This window comes from Myotis nattereri, assembly GCF_964212035.1.
Source record: "Myotis nattereri genome assembly, chromosome: 16".
Taxonomy (NCBI): domain Eukaryota; kingdom Metazoa; phylum Chordata; class Mammalia; order Chiroptera; family Vespertilionidae; genus Myotis; species Myotis nattereri.
Window position 1 is genome coordinate 20,813,965 of NC_138091.1, and position 23,131 is coordinate 20,837,095.

At 42.3% G+C, this 23,131-nt stretch overlaps 2 protein-coding genes and 1 pseudogene across 3 annotated transcripts in view; all 3 read left to right on the top strand.

Annotated features, from left to right (window-relative positions):
- The window catches only part of LOC308531825 (phosphofurin acidic cluster sorting protein 2-like), a 185,539-nt pseudogene that overhangs the window by 68,340 nt on the left and 94,068 nt on the right, over positions 1 to 23,131 (top strand). The window lies entirely within an intron of this gene.
- LOC308532563 (olfactory receptor 1D2-like) lies at positions 1,111 to 2,079 on the top strand (the record flags this gene model as incomplete). Its single annotated transcript, XM_081110089.1, has 1 exon — positions 1,111 to 2,079. The coding sequence occupies one exon, from the start codon at positions 1,111 to 1,113 to the stop codon at positions 2,077 to 2,079; it is 969 nt and encodes a 322-aa protein (XP_080966215.1).
- LOC308532032 (olfactory receptor 1D2-like) lies at positions 15,367 to 16,329 on the top strand (the record flags this gene model as incomplete). Its single annotated transcript, XM_081109223.1, has 1 exon — positions 15,367 to 16,329. The coding sequence occupies one exon, from the start codon at positions 15,367 to 15,369 to the stop codon at positions 16,327 to 16,329; it is 963 nt and encodes a 320-aa protein (XP_080965349.1).

Consider the following 23,131-nt stretch of genomic DNA (forward strand, 5'->3'; position numbering starts at 1 on the left):
TATTGAAGAAGAGTCAACAAATTTCAAAGGGTGGGAGTTGACAATAAGTGAACACAAGTTTCAGACAGACTCCAATGCAAACAAATCAGATCAGAAAGGTAATAGGGATGGCACATACAAAGGAACTATAGATAAGCCTCAGTTATAAATATAATTACAACAGTCTAAATAAAATAATTGAAAATCAATTTTAAATTTTACACTGGGAATGCGAGTGTGGTTCAATGCAGGGGGGGATAGGGACTTATGTAATTCTTTCAACAATAAAGATTTTTTAAAAAGATTTTACTGTATGCCTCTCTGAAGAATTTGAAGACCCTGCCTGCTTCTTGTTAACATCTTCATGCATAGTTTTGTTTGTTGATAACGTCGATGGAATTGTTGTACACCATATTTTAATCTTATTATTCCTGATTATTATGTACATATATTAATAATAATAATAATGAATATTTCTTGAGTACTCACTGAAAGTTAGCTCCTTATGGTAAGCACTTTATAATTTAATTTTATTATCACCCCTACCCATTTTTCACATAAAGAAATAAAGTCAAAGAGTTCATGTAACTCGCCTAAGGTTTCACAGCTAGAAAACGTCAGAGCTCAGACTTGGTTTCAGTGTTCTGAAAGTTCTTATTTCTAATGGCCTGTCAACAGACTGTCTTGTTTCCAGGTAGGCCATCCTATCAACAAATAATGACAATTTTTCCATTTTCTTTTCAATATTTTTACATTCCCCTTTGTCCGATTATATACCATCAATTTCTTATACTGTATATACCTGCTTTATATATAACATAAGTGTATACACTATCCTAATATAACATACTAATATTTAAGCACTTCCAAAAGAATTGCAAGATGATTATATTTAAAATAATACAATTGATGTTACTCCTATTATATTGAGTATGCCAGATTAGATGTGGCTGGAATTACTAAATTTCATAAAGATTTTTCATGCCCTGTTTTTGTGTCTATTATTACATTGTTTCTTATGCAAAAAAATGATAAAGTTTAGCCTAAGATGTTTTTTAATGCTTAAAAAGAGTTGGTTTTAATTAATTGAATGTCTTTATTTGATTGAGGGCATATAGTAAATGCCTGTTGATGCTGATATTACAGAAAGTTGGGGAAATGGGTGGAGGCAACCAGAGTGGAACCTCTGAATTCCTGCTCCTGGGGATCTCCGAGAGCCCTGAAGACCAGCGGGTCCTGTTTGGGATGTTCCTGTCCATGTACCTGGTCACGGTGGTGGGAAATGTGCTCATCATCTTGGCCATCAGTTTTGATTCCCGCCTGCACACTCCCATGTACTTCTTTCTGGCCAATCTCTCCTTCACTGACCTCTTCTTTGTCACCAACACAGTCCCTAAGATGCTGGTGAACCTTCAGTCCCAGAACAAAGCCATCTCCTACGTGGGGTGTCTGACACAGCTCTACTTCCTGGTCTCCTTGGTGGCCCTGGACAACCTCATCCTGGCCACAATGGCATATGACCGCTTTGTGGCTATCTGCCGCCCTCTCCACTATGCCACAGCCATGAGCCCCAGCCTCTGTATTTTGTTCCTGACCTTATGTTGGGTGTTCTCTGTTCTCTATGGCCTCATCCACACCCTTCTTATGTCCAAAGTAATCTTCTGTGGGTCCCGGAAGATCCACTACATCTTCTGTGAGATGTATGTCCTGCTGAGGCTCGCGTGTTCCAACACTCAGATCAATCACACCGTGCTGATTGCCACGGGATCCTTCATCTTCTTTACCCCCTTTGCATTCATGATCATGTCTTATGTGTGGATTGTCAGAGCCATCCTTCAAATGCCATCAGCCTCCAGCAAGTACAAAGCCTTCTCCACCTGTGCCTCCCATTTGGCTGTCGTCATTCTCTTCTATGGGACACTTTGTATGGTATATTTGAAGCCCCTGCACACCTATTCTATGAAAGATTCAGTGGCCACAGTGATGTATGCTGTGGTCACCCCCATGATGAACCCTTTCATCTACAGCCTGAGGAACAAGGACATGCATGGGGCTCTGGGAAGACTCTTCCTAGGGAAAGCCTCTCAGAGGTTCATATGAGGGTAATTTTGGACAGAACATTACAATAAAGACTAGAAATTTGCTCCATTGTGTGCAAAACATTATCCTATGGGAGATACAGGAGAGATTAGGGCATAGCTCCATCTTAGAAGGAGGTCATATATCTTCGATGAAGAAAATACATATATGTGTAACCCAATGTCCCTCAGACCTCATCAGCTCTGGCAAAAAATAAGGTCACATAATGCTAATACTAGAAGTTTGCAGGATTAAAGCCTCTGCTTGCCTGACACAGGACCACAGTCCCAGCCTTATCCAGTTATGTCCTAGTGGGACTCTCATGTTCTTTCGCACACGCCCCTCATACCCTTCTGAACTCTTAGGGGCCTGCTGCCTGGAAGCCATTTATAAAAGACACCTTGCCCCGCTCCCACAGGAGATTTATTGGGTGAAGCTGGCCCTTTCCTAATGCTCTGTTGGGCTCAGCTGCCACTGCTTCAATGCTGACCCACAGTCCCTCTGGACACAGCCCCTGATGTTCAGGCAAAATGGCAAGAGATCTCTCTTCTTTGCTCTGGGAAGATTTTTGTCCTTTGGTCCGCAAAATAATATTGCCTTGCCTTTTTCCTGAATTTCTTTTCTCTGAGAGAAGTTAGATTTTATCTTTGGGCGTCCACCCTTTCTTTTACGTCTGTGGCTCCTCATTCCCCATCTTATCTTCATTTCTTTTAAAAAGAATTCTCAAACATATCAGCACATGTTTATGAACAGGAATGGTGGTGGAGGCAGTAGAAGGGGAGAAGGTAATTTGAAGCCCAATCTCTACTTAGGTTATATGGTTCTGACACCACCAATTCTGATGTGCGTGCTTTTTCCACACCACCTACCATTTCTCCAACACCAACTTGGTGTCCTACAATTCAACTCCATCCTGATACTATTTACCTGGAGATAAAATCAGATCCCATAGGTCAAGGGCTCAGTCCTACAAGACTTCCCTGTCCCACAAACACACTTCAGACACAAATCACAAGACCAGGTTGTCATCTGTGCTTCTGATTGACTAGCTATGGATGGAAGGTTCCAATAATCCTCTCCATGGGTTCAATTAATTTGCTAAAATAGCTCTCAGATCTCAGAGAAACATTTTACTTACTAGGTTACCAGTTTATTCTAAAAAGATATAACTCAGGAACAACCAGGTGGAGAATATGCATACAACAAGGTGTGTGGGGAAGAACATGGAGCGTCCATGCCCTCTCTGGGTATGTCACTCTCTAGGAATCTCCATGTGTCACCAATGCAGAAGCTCTCCCACCCCTGGCCTTTCGTGTTTTTATTCAGGCTTCCTTACATAGGCACGACTGATTAAACCATTGGCCATCAGTGATTAAGTCAATCCTGCTCTTCATCTCTCTCCAGAGGTTGGTTGGTTCTTCTAGCAACAAACACCAACCTTAGGTGCTTTCCCAAGGTCACCTCATGAACATAAACTCAGGTCTATTTGAAAGGTGGTTGTAATCAATAAGACACCCTTACACTCTTCTCAGGGAATTCCAAAGGTTGGTTTTAGGAGCTCTGTGACAGAAATAGGAGGAAGATATAAATAAATCACAATATCACAGCCATGTTAATAGATAGAAAGGCTCAATATTGTCAAGATCTCAGTTCTTCCCAATTTGATCTACAAATTAAGTGTAATCCCAATCAAAAGTCCAGCAAGTTATTTTTTTGATAGCAATAAACAGATTTTAATGTTTAGAGAGACAGGCAAATGACTAAAAAGAGTCAACACAATATTTAATTTTAAAAAAGTTGATTGACACTATGCAACTTCAAGACTCACTATAAAGTTACAGTGATCAAACTGTAGTAGTGGAGAAAGAATGGACAAAAATATTAATTGAACAGAACACAGAGCCCAGAAATAGACCCACATAAATGTGGTCAACTGATCTTCAACAAAGGAGCAAAGGCAATACAATGAAACAAAGATAATATTTTCAACAAATGGTTCTGGAACAACTGACTATCCACATTTTTTAAAAAAGAAACTAGACACAGACTTTACATCCTTCACAAAAATTAACTGAAAATATATCAGAGATCTAAACGTTAAATGTAAAACTATAAAATGCCTAGAAGATAACATATGAGAAAATCTAAATGACCTTGGGTGTGGTGATAACTTTTTAGATACATCATCAAAGGCATAGTCTAGGAAAAAATAATCGATAAGCTGGACTGCATTAAAATTAAAAACTTTTGCTCCATGAAAGGCAATGTCAAAAAAATGAGAAGACAAGCCACAGACTGGGAGAAAATATTTGCAAAAGACACAGTTGGTAAGGGGCTGTTACTCAAAATATACAAATAAAACTTAAAACTCAACAATAAAAAAAAGAAACTGATTAAAAAGAGGGCCAAAGATACTCACATAATATGTCCTCAGGAAAATGCAAATTAAAAAACAATGAGATACTACTACACATCTATTAGATTGCCCAAAAACTAGAACACTGAAAACCACAAATGCTGGTGAAGATTTGAAGCAACAAGAAATCTCACTCATTCCTGGTGAGAATGCAAAATGGCACAGCCACTTTGGAAGACAGTTTGTGGTCTTGTACAAAACTAATATATTTTCGCCATTTGATCCAGCATTCATTCTCCTTGGTGTTTACTTAAAGGAGTTGAAAACTTGTACCCAAACAGAAAAGATGTTTATAACAGCTATGTTCATCACTGCCAAACATTAAAGCAATCAAAATGTCCTTCAGGTGAATGAATAAATTCTTGTACATCTTGACAATAGAATGTTATTTGGCACAAAAAAAGAAATGAGCTATTACTCATAAAAATACATGGAGGAATCTTAGCTAACTGGAAGAAACCAATTTTTCAGATTTTTTAGATCTGAAAAATCTACACACTGTATGATTCCAACTATATAACATTCTGAAAAAGCAAACTATAGAGATAGTAAAATTACTAGTGGTTTTAAGGAGTTTGGAGAGGGCAGGGATGAATAGGTGGAACCCTGAGGATTTTTCGAGCAGAGATACCATAATGATGGATACCTGTCATTCACTATACATTTTCCAACCCCATAGAATGTACAACATCAAGTGAACTGTAATGTAAATTATGGACTTTGGGTTATAGTGATGTGACCATATGGATTTACCACTTACAATGAATTTACCACTCTGGTTGAGGATGCTGATATTGGGAGATGCTATGCATGTGTAGAGCCCAGGGGTATATGGGAAATCTCTGTATCTTCTCCTAAGTTTGCTATAAATCTGAAACTGCTCCAAAAAACTTTTTAAATTTTTAAAATTCCAATAGACATTTTTAGAAGAATAGAAATAGAAAGAAGAATCCTAAAATTCATATGGAACCACAAAAGATGCTGAGTGGCTTAACAAACTGGAACAAGAACAACAAAGCTGGAGGCATTACACATCCTGATTTCAGATTATATTGCAAAGCTACAGTAATCAAAATACTATAGTACTGGCAAAAAAACAGATATGGAGACCAGTGGAACAGAACAGAGACCCCAGAAATAAATCTATAAATATATAATCAACTACTCTTCGACAAAGGCACCAAGCATACAAAGAGGAGAAAGGATCACCTTTTCAGTTTTTGATGTTAGGGCAAATTGGATATCTACACACGCAGACACAAAAAGAGATTTTGCCCATATCTTACTTACACTATATTAGAAATTAACTCAAAATTAATGAGAATCTAAATATAAGACTTCAAACCATAAACTTGTAAGAAAACACAGGGTAAAAGCTCCTTGGTATGATTTATTGGGTATGACACCAAAAGCACAAGGGGAAAAAAAGTGGAATTACATGAAAATAAAAAGCTTCTGCTCAACAAAAGAAACCATTGACAAAATGAAAAGGCAACCTATGGAATGGGAGAAAATATTTGCAGACCTTATATAAAAGGTTAATATCCAAACTATAAAAGGAATTCCTGCAACTCAACAGCACAAAAAAGGGAACCCAATAAAAAATGAGATTTAGCAATCTCACTTCTGGGTATCCATCCAAAGGAACTGAAACCACAATTGTGAAGTGACACCTGCTCTACTAGGTGCTTTGCGGCACCAGTCACAGTACTGAAAATATAGGAACAACCTAGGTGTCCTTCCACAGACAAATGAAGAAAATAGGATGTAGAAAATAGGATGTATACACATCACGGAATATTACTGACCCTTAAAAAAGAAGGGAATTCTGCCATTTGAAAGAGCATGGATGGGCCTGAAGAACGTTGTGCCAGGTGAAATAAGCCAAACATGGAAAGACAAATACGGCAAAATCTCACTTATATGTGGGATCTAAAAGAGTCAAACTCATCAAAGCAGAGACCAGAACAGTGGTTACCAGGTTACCAGAGAGTGGAGGCAGCAGAACCAGGGACCTCTGAGACCAGCACAGAGCAGAGTCTGGACATTTCTGACTGATGCTCTCTCTGTCCTCCCTTTCTTTTCTTCTCTCCTCGATTTACTCTCCCTCACACACAAACATATAATCTAACTCCTTATTATTTAAGGGCAACATAACAAGCCCTCCAGTCATCTTAACACTCTGTAGTTTTGAAAGTGCAGCCAGGTACCCCGTTGTACACCCTTATCAAACCTGCAAGAAAGGCCTTGATCTCTCCCTCACCTCAGACAAAAGTCAATTCTAGGTTACCAGCAAATCTACATGTGGCAGGTTAAGCAATATATCCTTTAGAAGAAAATATAGAAGAATATTGGCAAAAATTCTTAAACAAAATGCAAAAAGCCGTAATTCTAAAATGAAAATTGGTAAACATGTATGCCTCCAGCTATTGCCTCTTGCTTTTGGAATCTTATTTCCTTATGCACCTGTTTATCTTTGGATATTGCATTTGAAAATATGATTAAGAGAAATACAATTCTCTTAAACAAAAACAATTGAGGTCTCAATTGTTGTTATGTCCTCTTTCACTTAGTATTTGGAGTCACTAGCCATCTGGGGATCCTCTTAATCCAAGCTTCATGCTTGAGATTTCCCAGACCTCGATGACTCAGAGCTAGGCTGCACAATAGGAGGTCTTCATTGTTTCTGGCTTACTCAAACCTCTACAGCGGTTCTCAACCTGTGGGTTGCGACCCCTTTGGCGGTCGAACGACCCTTTCACAGGAGTCGCCTAAGACCATCCTGCATATCAGATATTTACATTATGATTCATAACAGTAGCAACATTACAGTTATGAAGTAGCAACGAAATAATTTTATGGTTGGAGGTCACCACATAATGAGGAACTGTATTAAAGGATCGTGGCAATAGGAAGGTTGAGAACCACACTACTCTAGGGCATCTTTTAGGATTGCTACTGAAGTGGAGTTGGTTATGCCTTGTAAACAGATTCATTCTCAAGAACTTTGCAATGTTAATATTGGAGCAATTACCCAGGTTCATTTCAGCCAGTTCTCTTGGGATTCCTCCCCACCCCCAGGCGGCCTCCAAAACTGCTCATTAGGCCTGATGTGGTCCCAGGACACCTTCTTTCTTTATGAGCTTGGAAGCCAACCGGCAGCTCCTCATCCTCATCAGGGCATAAACAGCCTTCGCTTCTGTTTCCATTTTGCAAGGACTGGTTATCCAGGCACCAATTGCCCCGCTTCCTATCTTTAGCCAGAAGGACAAGTCCCCAAGTCCTATTCAGAAAGTGATGTCTAGGGTTCTTTATATCCTGACTGAAATTTCATCCTTTAGGAGTGAGAGTGGAGGCAGCAGAACCAGGGACCTCTGAGACCAGCACAGAGCAGAGGGTAAGATCTGGACATTTCTGGCTAATGCTCTCTCCCTTCCCTTCCCTTCCCTTCCCTTCCCTTCCCTTCCCTTCCCTTCCCTTCCCTTCCCTTCCCTTCCCTTCCCTTCCCTTCCTCTCTCATTTACTCTCTCTCACATACAAAGATACTCACATACTTTGAAAAATCTTTGTATAAACTAACTCATTATTTAAAGGCAACATAACAAGCCCTCCAATCATTTTAACACTAGTTTTTAAAGTGCAGTCACACACCGCATTGCATGCCCTTATTAAACCTGCAAGAAAGGCTTCATGGGTGAGAGGAGGATGCCCAGAGAGATTGCTCGCCCTCCTCAAGGTCACACAGCTAGGGAGCAACAGACAGGTACCAAAAGGCCAGTTTTCTAATGCTGAGTTTGGAACTCTTTTCCATTCCGCCCTCCCACATGCTTTCCCTCTCCAGCCTGCCGCACTTACAGGAGTTTGTGTCCGTCGCTAAGGCCAGCTCACACAAATGTTCAGACCCCACTGACTTTTACAGACTCAGAGCAGTGGTTCCCAAGGTGTACCATTGGTGTCAGAGTGCTTGCTGGAAATGACTTGGTTTTCAGAACATAACCAATATTTCAGGAAAGAGGGGGAAATACCCAGAGGATTCTGATGTGCATGGAGAGTGGGAGATGCCTGGTTTAAGGACCAGAAAGCAGAGGTACTCATTCCTGTGGGTGTCCTCTGGTTTTTCCCAGCCCTCTTTCCTGTCTCCCACCTTCTCTCCTGTCAGGCAGATGCCCCACGGGGCCCTGCATCCAGGCAACAGGCTGTGGAAGGAAGTCGTTGCTGATGGGCTCCATGGCAGAAACAAGGTGGTGGCTGGGTGTGCTCAGGGACGGGGTCGCTCAGGGAGTCACTGGGAGTTCTTTTCCATCCTCAGGCCAATTGGGGGGCGGGGGGCGGGGGGTTGGAGTAGGAGAAGGCCATCAATTCCCCTTTATCAGTCAACTGGTTTTTTTTAACCTAAATATTTTAATTTCTTTTCATTTTTAAATACATTTTTTATTGTTGATAGCATTACAGATATCTCCTATCCCTTCCTTTCCCTTCCTCCTCCAAGCCCTCCCCACCTCCCAGGTCTTCACCATCCTATTGCCCGTGTCTATAGGCTAAGCATATAAATATGTAAGTTCTTTGGTTTATCTCTTCTCATACCTCCAACCCCACACTGAGGTATGTCTTCTCTTTTTCTAAGAGGCAAACAGCCCTCCTTTTGCTAGATTCAGGTTTGCGGGTGTTCTGTGTCCTGTCAGTGCTAGGCTAACACAAAGCAAACACCTCACTCAGAGCTCCTGGCCTAAGTCTTCTGGCTGCCACCAAACTGCTCAGGGACACTGGGCAGATCTCTTAAGTTGAGATCCTCAGTTAAGTCCTGAGAGAAATAGGTAACTTCATTCATGGTGTGGAACCAGAGGAGAATAATATGGGTAACAAATAATAGATCTAGAAGCTGCATCCACACAGAAAGTCTCTTGAGTCTGTGCTGAGAGTTACTCCCACTTTTCACTCAACTATCAAAGGACCACCATGTGGTTACTGTCTGATTTGGAATCTCCAGATCAGCCCACCATAACATAATGTCTTCTGTGATGGGGACTTCACTTTCTCTACGCCACCACCCCCTTCACTGGCACAGCACTTCTGTCTTTAGGGAAATAGTGTGGCTCTTCCTTCTCTCTCTCTCTCATTTTCCAGCTCCTGACCTGGCCAATCCACATCTCTTTGTGTGGGAAGTCTGTAATGATAAGTTTCCTCACTCTTCTCTATGCCCTGTAGACGGCACCAGGGGACCAACCACAAGCAGACTCCACGGGGCCATTCTGGCTCATTCCCTGCAGACACAGGAGGGCTGAGGCTGCTTTCTCTCTGAGTGGGAGTCAGGGCCCCTTGGTACCTCTTTGTTCTCAAAATAGGGTTTCCTGCTTGAGGGTTTTGGGAGATAGAAACTTGGAGAAATGGTAAATAATAGGACTCCTTTACTTTTCCCATCACAGCTCCTCCCACTTACACGGGACTTCAAGGTTGGAGAAGGGCTTCCAAACCCAGCATGTCAGCTCCTCTCTAGGCCCACAGGAGGTGGCAGCAGCACCCTGTGTCATGTGTGTCAGAGCCTTTAGGGTGTGGATCTTAGAAGCAGAAAAGGGGGTCGCTTCCCAGCTTCATGAGTTCCTGGGTGAGCAGCAATGGGAAGCTCCTAGTTCTCAATCGCTTTATGAAACAGAAAAATTAGGAACAAATAGTGCTGCTGTGTGGAATAAATATTACATCTTAATTTATATAAGAGCTCTTAATACATTGTCTAACCAAGTATTCAGTACAGGGTAGTTGTTTGATCAAAAAAATGGTTGTGTGTGTTAAGCTGGGACATGGACCTGAAGTTCTGACGCAAAATTTCCTTCCACTATCTGACCAGCACTGAACGCCTGGGAATTCCACTCTGCTCATTGGCATAATGAATCCACTCATTCGCTGAAGTCTAGGCTGGCAACTCAACGAAAACCTAAGGCTTCACAATACTTTTCTCTCCTAGGTTCTCACAGTTCCCACAGCCACACTAGGAAATCTTGCTGCTACTTCAAATTAATCGTGTTCCCAACTGAATTTCAGGACAGGCTCCACACCTCCATGGCGTACTGGCTGATTCTCTAAACTGCATTTTTATTGTACTGTCGCTTATTCATGTAGGTTCTTGGGCTTGTGGCTCTTCCCTATCTCTTCATCTTGTATGCATGGAATGCATGGCATTCTATACAGTTCACTTCCTCCCTCATTTCTTGATCCCTATGCTGTGCCTGGCTCTGTGCCAGGTCCTAAAATATACAGAAATGAAAATGATATTGTGCCTGCTCTCAAGGCTCTCACACTCTTGAAGTGTGTGCGTGTGGGGGGCAGAGGAATAGGTTAACAGACTTTTAAGCAAAATGTGGAGGGGATCAATCACTAAAATACATAAAGACCAAAATAAGACAAAGGCTGAAGTGGTATCTCAGGGCAAGAGTTGATGTCACCAGGAGGAAATGCTTGAGTCAGATAAGGGGTCTTCCCATACCGATAATGGGAGAGCAGAGTGGAGAAAGTACCTGTGGTGACAGGAACCGCCGGTCCGGAGAACAGAGGTGAAGCATTTTGTGACCTTGTGGAAAGTGCTGGAGTAAAGGGTGTCAGACCAGGGGAGCAGGAGATCCACTGGGGATGGGGCATCCTGAGGCCTTGACCACCAGGCCACAAACCTGGGCTGCTCTGGAGGAGATGGGAGCTCAGCTGCTGTAGGGAAGAGAGGTGATCAGATCTGTAATCTAGAAAGCACACAGGGTGCTGCTGCCACCTCCTGTGGGCCTAGAGAGGAGCGGACATGCTGTGCAGCAAGGAGCGTGCTCAGCCAGGACCGCATACTTTGCATGAATTTGCTCCTTTCCTTCTCACGGTGACATGGAGTAGATCCTACCAGTATCGCAGAAGCATAATTGGTATTTTTTGTATTTTACTAGGTAAAATTGTTGTTTTGTTTTTAAATATATTTTTATTGATTTGAGAGAGGAAGGAAGAAGGAGAGAGAGAGAGAAACATCAATGATGAGAGAGAATCATTGACTGCCTGCTGCATGCCCCCTTTTCCCCTACCTCTGGGGATCAAGCCCCACAACCTGGGCATATGTCCTTGACTGGAATCGAACCCAGGACCTTCCAGTCTGCAGGCTGACGTTTTATCCACTGAGCCAAACCCGCTAGGGCAGGAATTGTTTTGAATATAACAATGATCATGAACACACATATGAGTGGAATCCATACTGACTTAGACTGGCTTCTCTGTGTGCCCTTAATCATATGGAGTGTGCACTTTCCTTGTGTCTCTAATGGAGGGAGTTTACGTTGCTTTTGTGTGTGTGTGTGTGTGTGTGTGTGTGTGTGTGTGTTAACAAGACCCTGATAAACATCTTATACATACACACATCTATGTTTCTGTCTTATTATAGTTTAAAATAAATCCCAAAACTGCGTTTGCTTTCTCTCTGCGATGTGCTTTAAAGGCTTGACAAGACTGGCTGTTCTGTCCGTCAAGTCTCAACTGAAAAGACACCAAAATATATCCAGTGGTTATCTATCTATGACTTTAAGATCAGCTGTATTTCCTTTTTTAAATTAAAAGTTTTTATTACATATGCCTTGTTTTCAAAAGAAAGAGGAAGAAGTTATCATTTTTTATTTCAGCTTTATTGAGGTATAATTGGCATGTACAATTATAAGATACTAGGGGCCCGGTGCACGAAATTCGTGCACTGGGTGTGTGTGTGTGTGGGGGGGAAGTGTCCCTCAGCCCAGCCTGCCCCCTCTCACATACTGGGAGCCCTCAGGCGTTGACCCCCATCACCCTCTGATCGCCTGATCGGCCCCTTGCCCAGGCCTGACGCCTCCGCCAGAGGTATCAGGCTTGGACAGGGGACCCTCATCTCCCCCCGATCACTGGCTCTGGCCCCCGCCCAGGCCTGAGGCCTCTGGCCCAGGAATCATGCCTGGGCAGGGGACCCCCATCTCCCTCTGATCGCTTGCTCCACCCCCCGCCCAAGCCTGACGCCTCTGACCCAGGCTTCAGGCCTGGGCAAGGGGACCATCATATCCCCCCAATCCCCGGCTCCACCCCCCACCCAGGCCTGATGCCTCGGCCAGAGGAGTTGACCCTCATCACCCTCTGATCACCAATCACCCGATCGGCCCCTTGACCAGGCCTGAGGCCTCCGGCAGAGGTGTCAGGCCTGGGCAGGGGACCCCCAGCTCCCCGCGGTAGCAGGCTCCGCCCCTGCCCAGGCCTGACACCTCTGGCCTAGGCATCCGGCCCAGGCAGCGGGGACCTGCAGTGGCAGCAGGGGGCGCCGCGATCGTGGGCTTTGCTTTAGGCCCAGGCAAGGGGCCCCTAGCTCCTGGGACTGCCAGCTTCGACCGTGCCCAGCTCCCATCGCTGGCTCCACCCCTACTTCCTGCTATCACTGGCCAGGGCGGCAAAGGCGCCTGATTCTCCGATCATGGCTGGGGGGCAGGGCAAAGGCAGCCCCAGGGCCGCCTTTGCCCTGCCCCCCAGCTCTTAGCTCTCCCCTGGGTTTCAGATCACTGTCAGTGGCAGGGGGCTTCTTCCTGCTTTCCCTTTCGCCTCCCTGCATTGTGCCTACATATGCAAATTAGCCGCCATCTTGTTGGCAGTTAACTGCCAATCTTAGTTGGCAGTTAACTGCCAATCTTAGTTGGCAGTTAATTTGCATATAGCCCTGATTAGCCAATGAAAAAGTTATCGCCGTACGCCAATTACCATTTTTCTCTTTTATTAGTGTAGATTTAAACTGTCGTCACAATAAGTCATTTTAATCTCTAGTACTTTTGAAATCTGTTTGGTAAGATACAAAAATTAAACTGTTTCCCAAAATAATTAGACAGTTTGTCCGAAAGCCATTCAGCACATAATGCAACCTTTACCTGTTACCATAACAATCCACTAACTTCCACATGGAGTTGGCTCTGTTGCTGGTGTTTCTGTCCAGTTCTATGAAACTGTTCGCTCCAGCACCAGGGCCACACTGTTGTAGAGTCCTTGACATTTGGCAGAGAAAGTGTCCTTGTTAGTCTTTCTCATGTTCCTACTTTACTTTCATGCTTACTTTTGGATGAAATTTAGATTATCTTTTGTTTCTTAACAAGTCTCTGAGAACATCAACTTCGCATAGGTTAATAGTTGAACATGCACCTTTGCAATGTTTCATCCTTCTATTTGGAATCTTGGAATGTCTATCCACTTATTAAAATTTCACTTTATGCTTCTCTGGTGACTTTGAAGATCCTGCCTGATTCTTGTTAACATTGTAATGCGTAGATTTGTTTGGTAATGGTGTGGATGGGATTGCTTCACACTGTATTTTGATGTTATTATTCCTGATTATTGTTTACATGTAATGAGAACAGCCAATATTTATTAAGTGCTCACTGCATGCAACCCTTTGTGTTAACCCTTTATTATTTTAGTCACACTTGACCCATTTTTTTCAAGTGAATAAATGCAGTCTTAAAGAGCTCAGGTAACTTGTCTAAGATATCACAACTAGTCTAGTCAATGGCAGCACTCACACTTGAATTCTAGAGTTCCAATTGCATGCTCTTTTGTTTCTTTACTTATTTATTTAGTTTTTAGTTTTTTAATTACAGTTGATATTCAATATTATTCTGTATTAGTTTTAATGTGCAGCATAGCGGCCAGAAAATTATGTACTTTACAGAGTGGTCCCCCCAATGTTTCAAGTACCTATCTGGCCCCATACATAGGGAGGTTGGTTGTGGGAGCACCTTGACCACCAGGAGGCAGCTCCTGCATTGAGCGTCTGCCCCCTGGTGGTTAGTGCACATCATAGCAACTGGTCTACTGGTCGTTTGGTCCTAACGGTCGCTTAGGCATATATATTTGACTATATTCCCTATGCTGTAATCTATATTTCTGTAAGTGCTTATTTGTACTTCTTTTTTTAAGATTTTTTGATTGACTTTCAGAGACAGGAAAGGAGAGCGTAAGAGAGAAACATTGATTGGCTGCCTCTTACACAACCCTTCCCAGGGATCAAGCCTGGAATGTGCCCTGAACAGCAATTGAACTGGCCACCTTTCAGTGCATGGGAGGATTCCCAGCCTGAGCCACACCTGCCAGGGCTAATTTGTACTTCATAATCCCTTCACCTTTTCTTAATCACTGCACTATATAACTTACTGTGAGCACCAATCGATTCATTGTGGGAATGGCCACGTTACTGGAATCCCTTTTCATTTCAAACAAGAGGCCTAGTGCATGAAATTCATGCACAGGTAGGGTCCCTAGACCTGACTGACAATCAGGGCCAATCAGGGCCATCCAGCTGCTGGCCTGCGCCTCCCTTCCCTGGCTGCCACTGTCAGGGCCAATCAGGGCCTTCCTTCATTCCCCGCCGTCCCCTGGAGGTCAGTGCACATCATAATGAGGGATCAGTCTCCCGGTCTAACTCCCGCAGGTACAATTTAGGCTTTTATATATTATGTATAGATGGCATTTCAGTTGATCGTCTTACGTTTACCAGATATATCATTCTATTAGCAAATAAGGATAATTTTTCTTTTCCCATCCAAAATTTTTAATGTTTCCCTTTTGTCCAATTGCATAATATCCATTGCCCATAAAATTCATTTAAAAATCTATACACTACCATACTTTAACATACAAATCTTTAAGCACTTCAAGAGTATTATAAGATGATAGGATTTTAAACAAGATAAGGCATTGTTTGTATACTGAGCATGCTGGAATGATTAAGTTGCAGAAAGCTTTCTCTGTTATTATTTTTCTGCTTATGTTTTAAAAATTTAGTCTAAGACATTTTTAATGCTAAAAATATAGATGATTTTGCTGATCTGATTGTCCTTAATCAATTGAGTATGCTTAGTAAATGCTTGTTGGTGCTAATGTTGCAGACAATTGGGGAAATGCATGGAGGCAACCAGAGTGGGGTCTCAGATTTCATACTCCTGGGGATGTCAGAGCGCCCTGAAGACCAGCATGTCCTGTTTTGGATGTTCCTGTCCATGTACTTGGTCACTGTGGTAGGAAACGGGCTCATCATCCTAGCCATTGGTTCTGATGCGCACCTGCACACTCCCATGTACTTATTCTTGGCCAACCTCTCCTTCACCGACCTCTTCTTTGTCACTAACACAGTCCCCAAGATCCTGGTGAACCTTCAGTCCCTGAACAAAGGCATTTCCTACACAGGATGTCTGACACAACTCCACTTCCTGGTCTCCTTGGTGACCCTGGATAACTTCATCCTGGCAACAATGGCATATGACCGCTACATGGCCATCTGCCGTCCCCTTCACTATGCCACAGCCATGAGCCCTAGGCTCTGTATTTTGCTCCTCTCTTTCTGTTGGGTGACCTCTTTTCTTTATGGTTTCTTCCTCACCCTCCTCATGAGCAGGGTGACCTTCTGTGGATCTCGAAAGATCCACTACATCTTCTGTGAGATGTATGTCCTGCTGAGGCTCGCGTGTTCCAACACCCAAGTCATTCACACATGGCAGATGGTCTTGGGCTGCTTCTTCTTCTTCACCTCCTTAGGGATCATAATTATGTCTTATGTCTGGATTGTCAGAGCCATCCTCCGAATACCATCAGCCTCTAGCAAGTACAAAGCTTTCTCTACATGTGCCTCCCATCTAGCTGTGGTCACCCTCTTCTATGGAACACTTTGTATGATATATCTAAAGCCCCTGAACACCTACTCTATAACGGACTCAGTGGCCACAGTGATGTATGCTGTGGTCACCCCCATGATGAACCCTTTCATCTACAGCCTGAGGAACAAGGATATGCATGCAGCTCTACGAAGACTCCTCCTAGTCAAAGCCTACCGGATGTTGACATAAGAATAATTTTGAACAAGACATTAAAGTGAAGACTTGGAATATCTTCTACCATTTGCAGGGCATTATCCTATGTGGGTTACAGGAGTGATTAGGACGTAATTTCAGCTCAGAATGATCTCATATGTCTGTGATGAAAAAAAAAAAATAAAAGACACAAATGTGTAACCCAGAGTACCCCAGACCTCACCAGCATTGGCAATAAGTAAAGTCTCACCAACATTAATATTAGAAGTTTGCAGGATCAAATCCTTCAATTTCCCTGACCAAAGGACCACAATCTCATCTGCATATAACTGGATGTATCCAGTTATAGCCTAGGGAAATCATTTGTGTCCTCTAACACCCATTCACTCATGCTCCTGAGCTCTGACTGGCCTTCTCTATGGCGCCCACTGCTTGTAAGCCATTTGGAGGAGACCCCTTGCACCACCCTCATTGTAAGTGTTCTGGGCGAGGCTGCCCAGCTCCTGACACTCTAATGGGCAAAGCTCCCAGTACTTCAATCTGACCCAGAATCTATCTGGACAAAGACCTTCCAATTCAGGCAACATGCAGAAAAGTTCTCTCCTTTATTCTGGGTTGATTTTTGTCTCTTGGGCCTTAAACAATACTGACTGTGCCTTTCTCCTTCTTATAGTTTCCTGTTGAAGACCCTATCCCTGGGCAGCCCATCCTAGTTTCTATTACTGTGGTTCCTCACTCCACTGCCCTTGCAAGCACTCCATTCTTCACTCGAAACAAAACTCTCAAGAATATCAACACACATTCCTGAACAGGAGTGGTAGTGAGTGTAAGGACAGAAAAAAAAGGCCTTTCTTTTTCTTTGCTGTGGCTTTCCACAATTTATGAGAAGCACCTGGTAATTAAACCCTATGATTATCAGCTCCTCTGATTCAAATTGCCCCTCTGTTCAAACTGCAGGGCAAGGTAAGCTATTCTCAAGGCTACATTCCTGCATACCCCTCCTTCCTGCTGTTTTTACAACTCAGGGATAATTCCCGCCAAGGGGTCTCTAGTTAGGAAAAAGTTCCCTTCCTTCTTCCCCTTCAAACAAACCTCTTTGAACTCTTCATAACTTTTACTCTAGGCATCTTCCTAGGACATTTGCCAAGGCTGTCTCCTGAAAAACAAACAAACTCAACTTTAACCCCAAATACTCCTCCCTTCCTTGTCACCTAGCATCAGGAGCCATTACCCTTTAAAAGGGGAAGCTGCTTTTTGTTTCTTGCCTTGTATTAATTATCAGTACTTAGCCCTTTCCCTTTGTGAAATGTAAAATAAACTTCATCCCTTCTTTTAGCTGTGAATTCTTTCACAGCCTGTGTCACTGGCAAAAACCCTAACAGTGAGTGGAGTAGGCAGGGAGACGGTAAATGGGAGACCCAATTTCTACTTAGGTTCAATCTGCTCTGTAATATGCAATGGCTAAAAAGGGGATAGTAACTGACAAGAGGATGAGTCATTGGGTGGTGGCATTTGGAAGAGAGAGCAATTCTTTACAAATGAGTCAGGGGAGCCAGCACTGACCTAGACTTTGAGACAGTTGAATTGATCAGAGGTCCATATCATTCCATTGATAATGACTGAATGCCTATTAAGGGCCTCTAATTGGGTTACAAATATGAATTATATCACTATAGACAGGAAGAAGACCACTTTAATGCAAGGTTATGGTCTGGGCAGGAGGGTTGGGGGCATAACGTAGGAAAGCCAAGCCTGCCTTGTCAGTGGTGGAGGTTCAGGGAAGACTTCCTTATGGTGGTGAAAGCTAAGCTAAGATTAACGAATGCTGATGAGTCACCCAGGAAAAGTGGTCAGGGGGAAATAAGATCACTCCCAGAGGGGAGGAGGCATGATGTAGAGGGGATATTCCCGTTAGCCATGAACAGATTTCCCCATTCCTAGGATGTTTGTGGAAGTCACCTCACCATTCTAAGCATCCTTTTCTTCTCTGTAAACTTTGAACAATAGCATTGTGTAAATTGGGAGGGGGTAGCTTTGAGGATTAAATGAGATAATGTGCAAGAGCAGAGGGCATGACCCATAGTCAGTGTTATTAAGCAGAACAACTGGACAAAAAGGCAATGGGGTGTAAACACCTTGATGCATACAAGGACTGTCCCAGCTGAGTGTAACTGGTGACCAAGCCACAGCAAGCCCTGTGGCTGAGGAGGACATCGTGGGGGGACAGGCCACCAAGGCCTTGTTGAAGAGCTTGGAATATATTGTGTAGGCTAGGAGATACCATTGAATGTTTACTGTTTTTAACTTTTATTGTTTTTATTAAACCAACAATATGGATTACTGTAGAAATATTCAAGTAAAAATAAGCCAAAAACAATTAGCTGTATTTAAATTTTAAACTTTGATCTTGGCTAAATATATATTTTTTCAGAATGAATTAAAATTGTTTTAAAACTTGTTTTTTGTGGTTTTTTTTTTCATTTACACAATACTATCTACATTGGTAAATATTCAGCTATATTACTATATTACTATAATGCCTATGCAGTATTTCAGTGTGCAATTCAATAAATATATCAGAATTCATTTAATATGCTTCCCAATATTCAATAGTTAGTTGCCTACAGTTTTTTCCCATTGTTTGCAACAGTGTGGAAATAAATGCCTTTGTTTTGTTAGCTTACATAATTGTTTCCTTCAGCGAAATTGGTGAAGTGGACTTGCTGGACTAAAAGTTTTATTATTCAGAGCTTTGATACATTTTTCAAAAACAACTTCTACAAATCCAGCCCTACACTTTCACCAGGAGAGAGACACAAGCTGTGGTTTTTGTTTTGTTTGGGTTTATTTGCCTGTTGAGGTTCAGAAAGGAGAGAAAGCTGCAGGAACTCTTAAGTGCAATAGACAAAAGCAAAAGTAGCATTATTCATTTTTAGCAACATAGTGCTAGTTAACATTCTACTACAAATAGGGGTATTCTTTCTCTCTTTCAGATCATCAGGAAATTAGCTGCCTGGAAGTTGATTCAAGTTCCAAACGACACTCAGAAATGGGAGCAGCCCTTTGTGAGCTGGCTCCCTGCTATTACAGGCTAACTCCTCTGTCTCTTTCTCTCACTCCCCGGCTGCTCTCATTTAATTGAGAACATCCAGATTTTTTTCCTTGTGGCTAATATAAAGAATCTTATTAACTCATTGAAGTCACATGTCCACATATAATCGTCATCACTCTGGTCTGGCCAATTAGATGTGCCGATACCTCCACTCTGGGGCCCCTGAACCACACTCCCCAGAAACAGCTGGATGTGGAAATTGGCAGCTGTAAGAAAGGGGAAAATGGAAGTCATGTCCACCACAGGCCACTGTCAAATAAAATATTGACTTCTGGTTTCCACTCTGACATGTAAGAGCTTGGAAATCCTTACTCTCATCTTTACAATAAGAAAAAAGATGAACGATCCAAAAACAGAAACTCTTTAGATCCATCAGATCATTGAAGTCACATGGCTATGAAATTAACCTTTGCTGCTGCAAACCACTGAGATTTAGGGCTTCGGTAGCACAATACAACCTAGCCTATCTTCCTGATAAGGTGGAAAACATCTTTACCACACAAAGTGAGACACAAGATCAAAGAGCATGATAAGAAAAAACAGATTTGATCACATAAAAATTTAACACATCTATTTGGCAAAACGCAGATCACATTAGAACAAATGGCAAGCTGGAGAAACCATTTGCAAGTGTCATGGCAAAAAACTGATATCCATAACAATTGAAATTTTCTAACAAAAAAAAATCCAATCAAAAAGAGTACAAAAGCTCTCAAACTACAATTCCAAGAGAAGAAATTTGCTTACAAATATTTGAAAAGTGTGCCACAGTTGTGTGAAGCATCTCTCTCTCTCTCTCTCTCTCTCTCTCTCTCTCTCTCTCTCTTTCTATCCCCTCTCTCTACATGTCCTCAGGTGACGATTTAAAAACATTTTTAAGTATATATAGCCATTTCTCAACCTTCTGATCATAAGAAGATATTTATTTATAGCAACCATTGACAGTACTAGCATAACCTAGTGGATGTACAAATTGGTGTAAAAGTTTTGGTAAGTAAGAGGAAAATATATAAGTGTGTTCAAAGTTTATATTTGCATTTGAAAATATCTCTCAAAGTGTTTCATAGGAATTAATCCTAGGTAAATAATTATAGAAATTTGGAAAGATCTCTTTGTAAAGATAGTCATCACAACACTGTTTGTTATTACAAAATAATTGGAAATCCACATTATATCAATAGAGGTTGGATTAAGTGAATCAGGTTTTTGCATACAATGCTGTATTGTGCTACCATTAAAACAGAAAAAGGATGAGTTTAGTCTTTGTCATGTAAAAGGTTATATTCCATAATGTGTGGGGAAAATAAAAAGCAGGTCACAGAACAGTGATGGTTCTCAGGATGTGGAATATGCATGCCATATATGTACAAAACCTCTGGAGGAATAAACATAAAGTTCTTGAACGAGTTAACTCTGAATAATGGCCTTTGTGGTACAGTGACACTTGGATCCAAATGTCAAAAGACATTTGTCTTTTTACTTCCTACTTGACCAAATAATATCATCTGAATGTGTCCACTATCAGATATAACATTTCTAAATACTTGTTAACTAAAGATATTTACAATTGGGGGATGCAAAGAGTGAAATGCAGAAGAAATATACTTGTTAACGAACCTCTTTGGTCTTGGAGGAGAGGTAGAACATAGGAAACAATTCCCAAGAAAAGCACCCTTAAGAGTTTGAGATGAATGTTCAGGGGGAAGCATGCCAAGGCCTGGGAGTAAGAGATTACCCTCCGGGCTAACAGATGAGATGAGTTGGGGCAGTGCTAAATGCTCAGAGGCTAATGAAGTGGTAAAAAATGGTAGTGGTAATGCTCCCAAAATATTTTCTGGGTTCTGCCCTAGGAAACAGTTCATCCAGAATAGTGTAACCAAAGGTAGTTAAATGTGAAGAACCATGGAGAGATGATCCGGTCCGGGTCCTTATGGAAAAGGTAGAAACAAGCCCGCCCACAGAAAGGAAGTCTCCAAGGTCACAGAGCAGTGGTTACAGCCCATATGCCTGGTTTTCCTTCACGAGAATTTTGCCCCGTGAGAGAAGCTCATTCTCTCCAACCCCACAGTGTCTGCAGAACCAAGAGCGTCAGGAAAGCGACACACTTCACCTCTGCTCATTAGACTGTACTGGCAGGCGCTGCCCGCAAAGGCAGGGGGCTGATGACTTAGATGGCCCAGGGGGGCTGTGGAGGATAAACCCTCACCAAACACTTCTTCCCTTCCTCTCCCCATCTGTCAGCCCCCCTCTGACCTAAGATTGTCAGCTAGCCAGAGGAAGAATCGGAGGACTTCCCAGACAACTTTGCATCATTATTCGTTTGGCAAAATTTAAACATTTTTTTCCTTCTGAGAAGAGAAAAACAATAACATCAAAGGTGTTATTTATTACATGGCCACAGCTAACGGGAAGTCATTCCACAGTATGAATTTTGTCCTTATCTCCAACCCCTGCTTATTCTGCATTTTCTCCACGTCCATCTTTGACCTCAACATTCCTTAATCATCTTGCTTGATGCTCCTAATTCTCTCATCCTTTCTATCTCCCATTTTCTCATGTCCTTTCCCTACTTTCTATCCTTCTTTCTGGGTTCAGCCCTAGGAAACAGTTCATTGCTTTTGCTCACCCTCCTTTTGTCCCATCCCTCCGTCTATCCTCACATCTCATCTTCATGCCCAATCCTGTCCCATTGACCACTCTCATATCTTTTTCCCCATCCCATTTCAGCTCATCCTTCCAGTTCCTTGGTTCCAATAAGAGATCACAGAGCAGATGAGCTCCAGGGGTAGCCATGGAGCAGTTTTAGGAGTGATACAGCTGAGGAACATCACAGCAGAACTTCCAGGACAGGGTAAGTAGCCTTCCTATGGAGGCAGGAGAAGAGACACAAATCAGGAATGAATGAGCTGAGCCTGGATGAACACCAAGAAGTGGAATTTCTCTGGGCTGGAGCTGCACTTTTGTACTAATCCTGAAATTAAATTCAGAAAGAAGCATCACGCCCAGGGACTACATCATGGATATTTTCTGAGCTAGGAGTTTTGGGAGAGAAAAGTAAGACTTTGGAGGAAAAGGTTATGTTGGACATTCTACATTGAAAAGTCTCGGGATATGGGTGGAGCATAAGCGCTTACTCTTTTAAAGGCTTTGCCATATATGTGAGGAATATGACTCAGTAAGAGAGAAATATGTGGCAGAGGATGGAGATGAAGCATACTTTTTTTGACCTGAAGATATGTCATTTATGCATTAATGTAGCTTTTATTTAATAGGCTATTTCCCTCTCTAGACTCTACCTGTCCCCTAGATATCGTACGGGGTTTTTATGTTATTAAAGAAAAGGAACTGATTTTCTTGGAGGGGAAAGGCGAACAGAATAGAATGTTCCTTGGCACTAGTTTAAAACAGCTTTCTGCACCCTGATCTAGAAGGAATCTCACATTTCCCATGAAAAGAAAACTTCAGAGTTCTATTCTTGGCAATTAGGGCTGTGATTAAGCAAATAATCCTTCCTTGTTGCCCAGAACTACCTGGCTTCCAAGGTGTCAAAGTGAGCATAGCCAAAAACAAGGTAGCAACCTCCCAGGGCATATCATAACCTCATATCCCCTTATCTACCTGTCTTTCTCTATAGCACAAATCACGACGTGATCTATCATATATGATGCTTATTTATTTCATTTCTTAGATTTCCCTTCATTAAAATGTGAACTGCAAGACTTAACA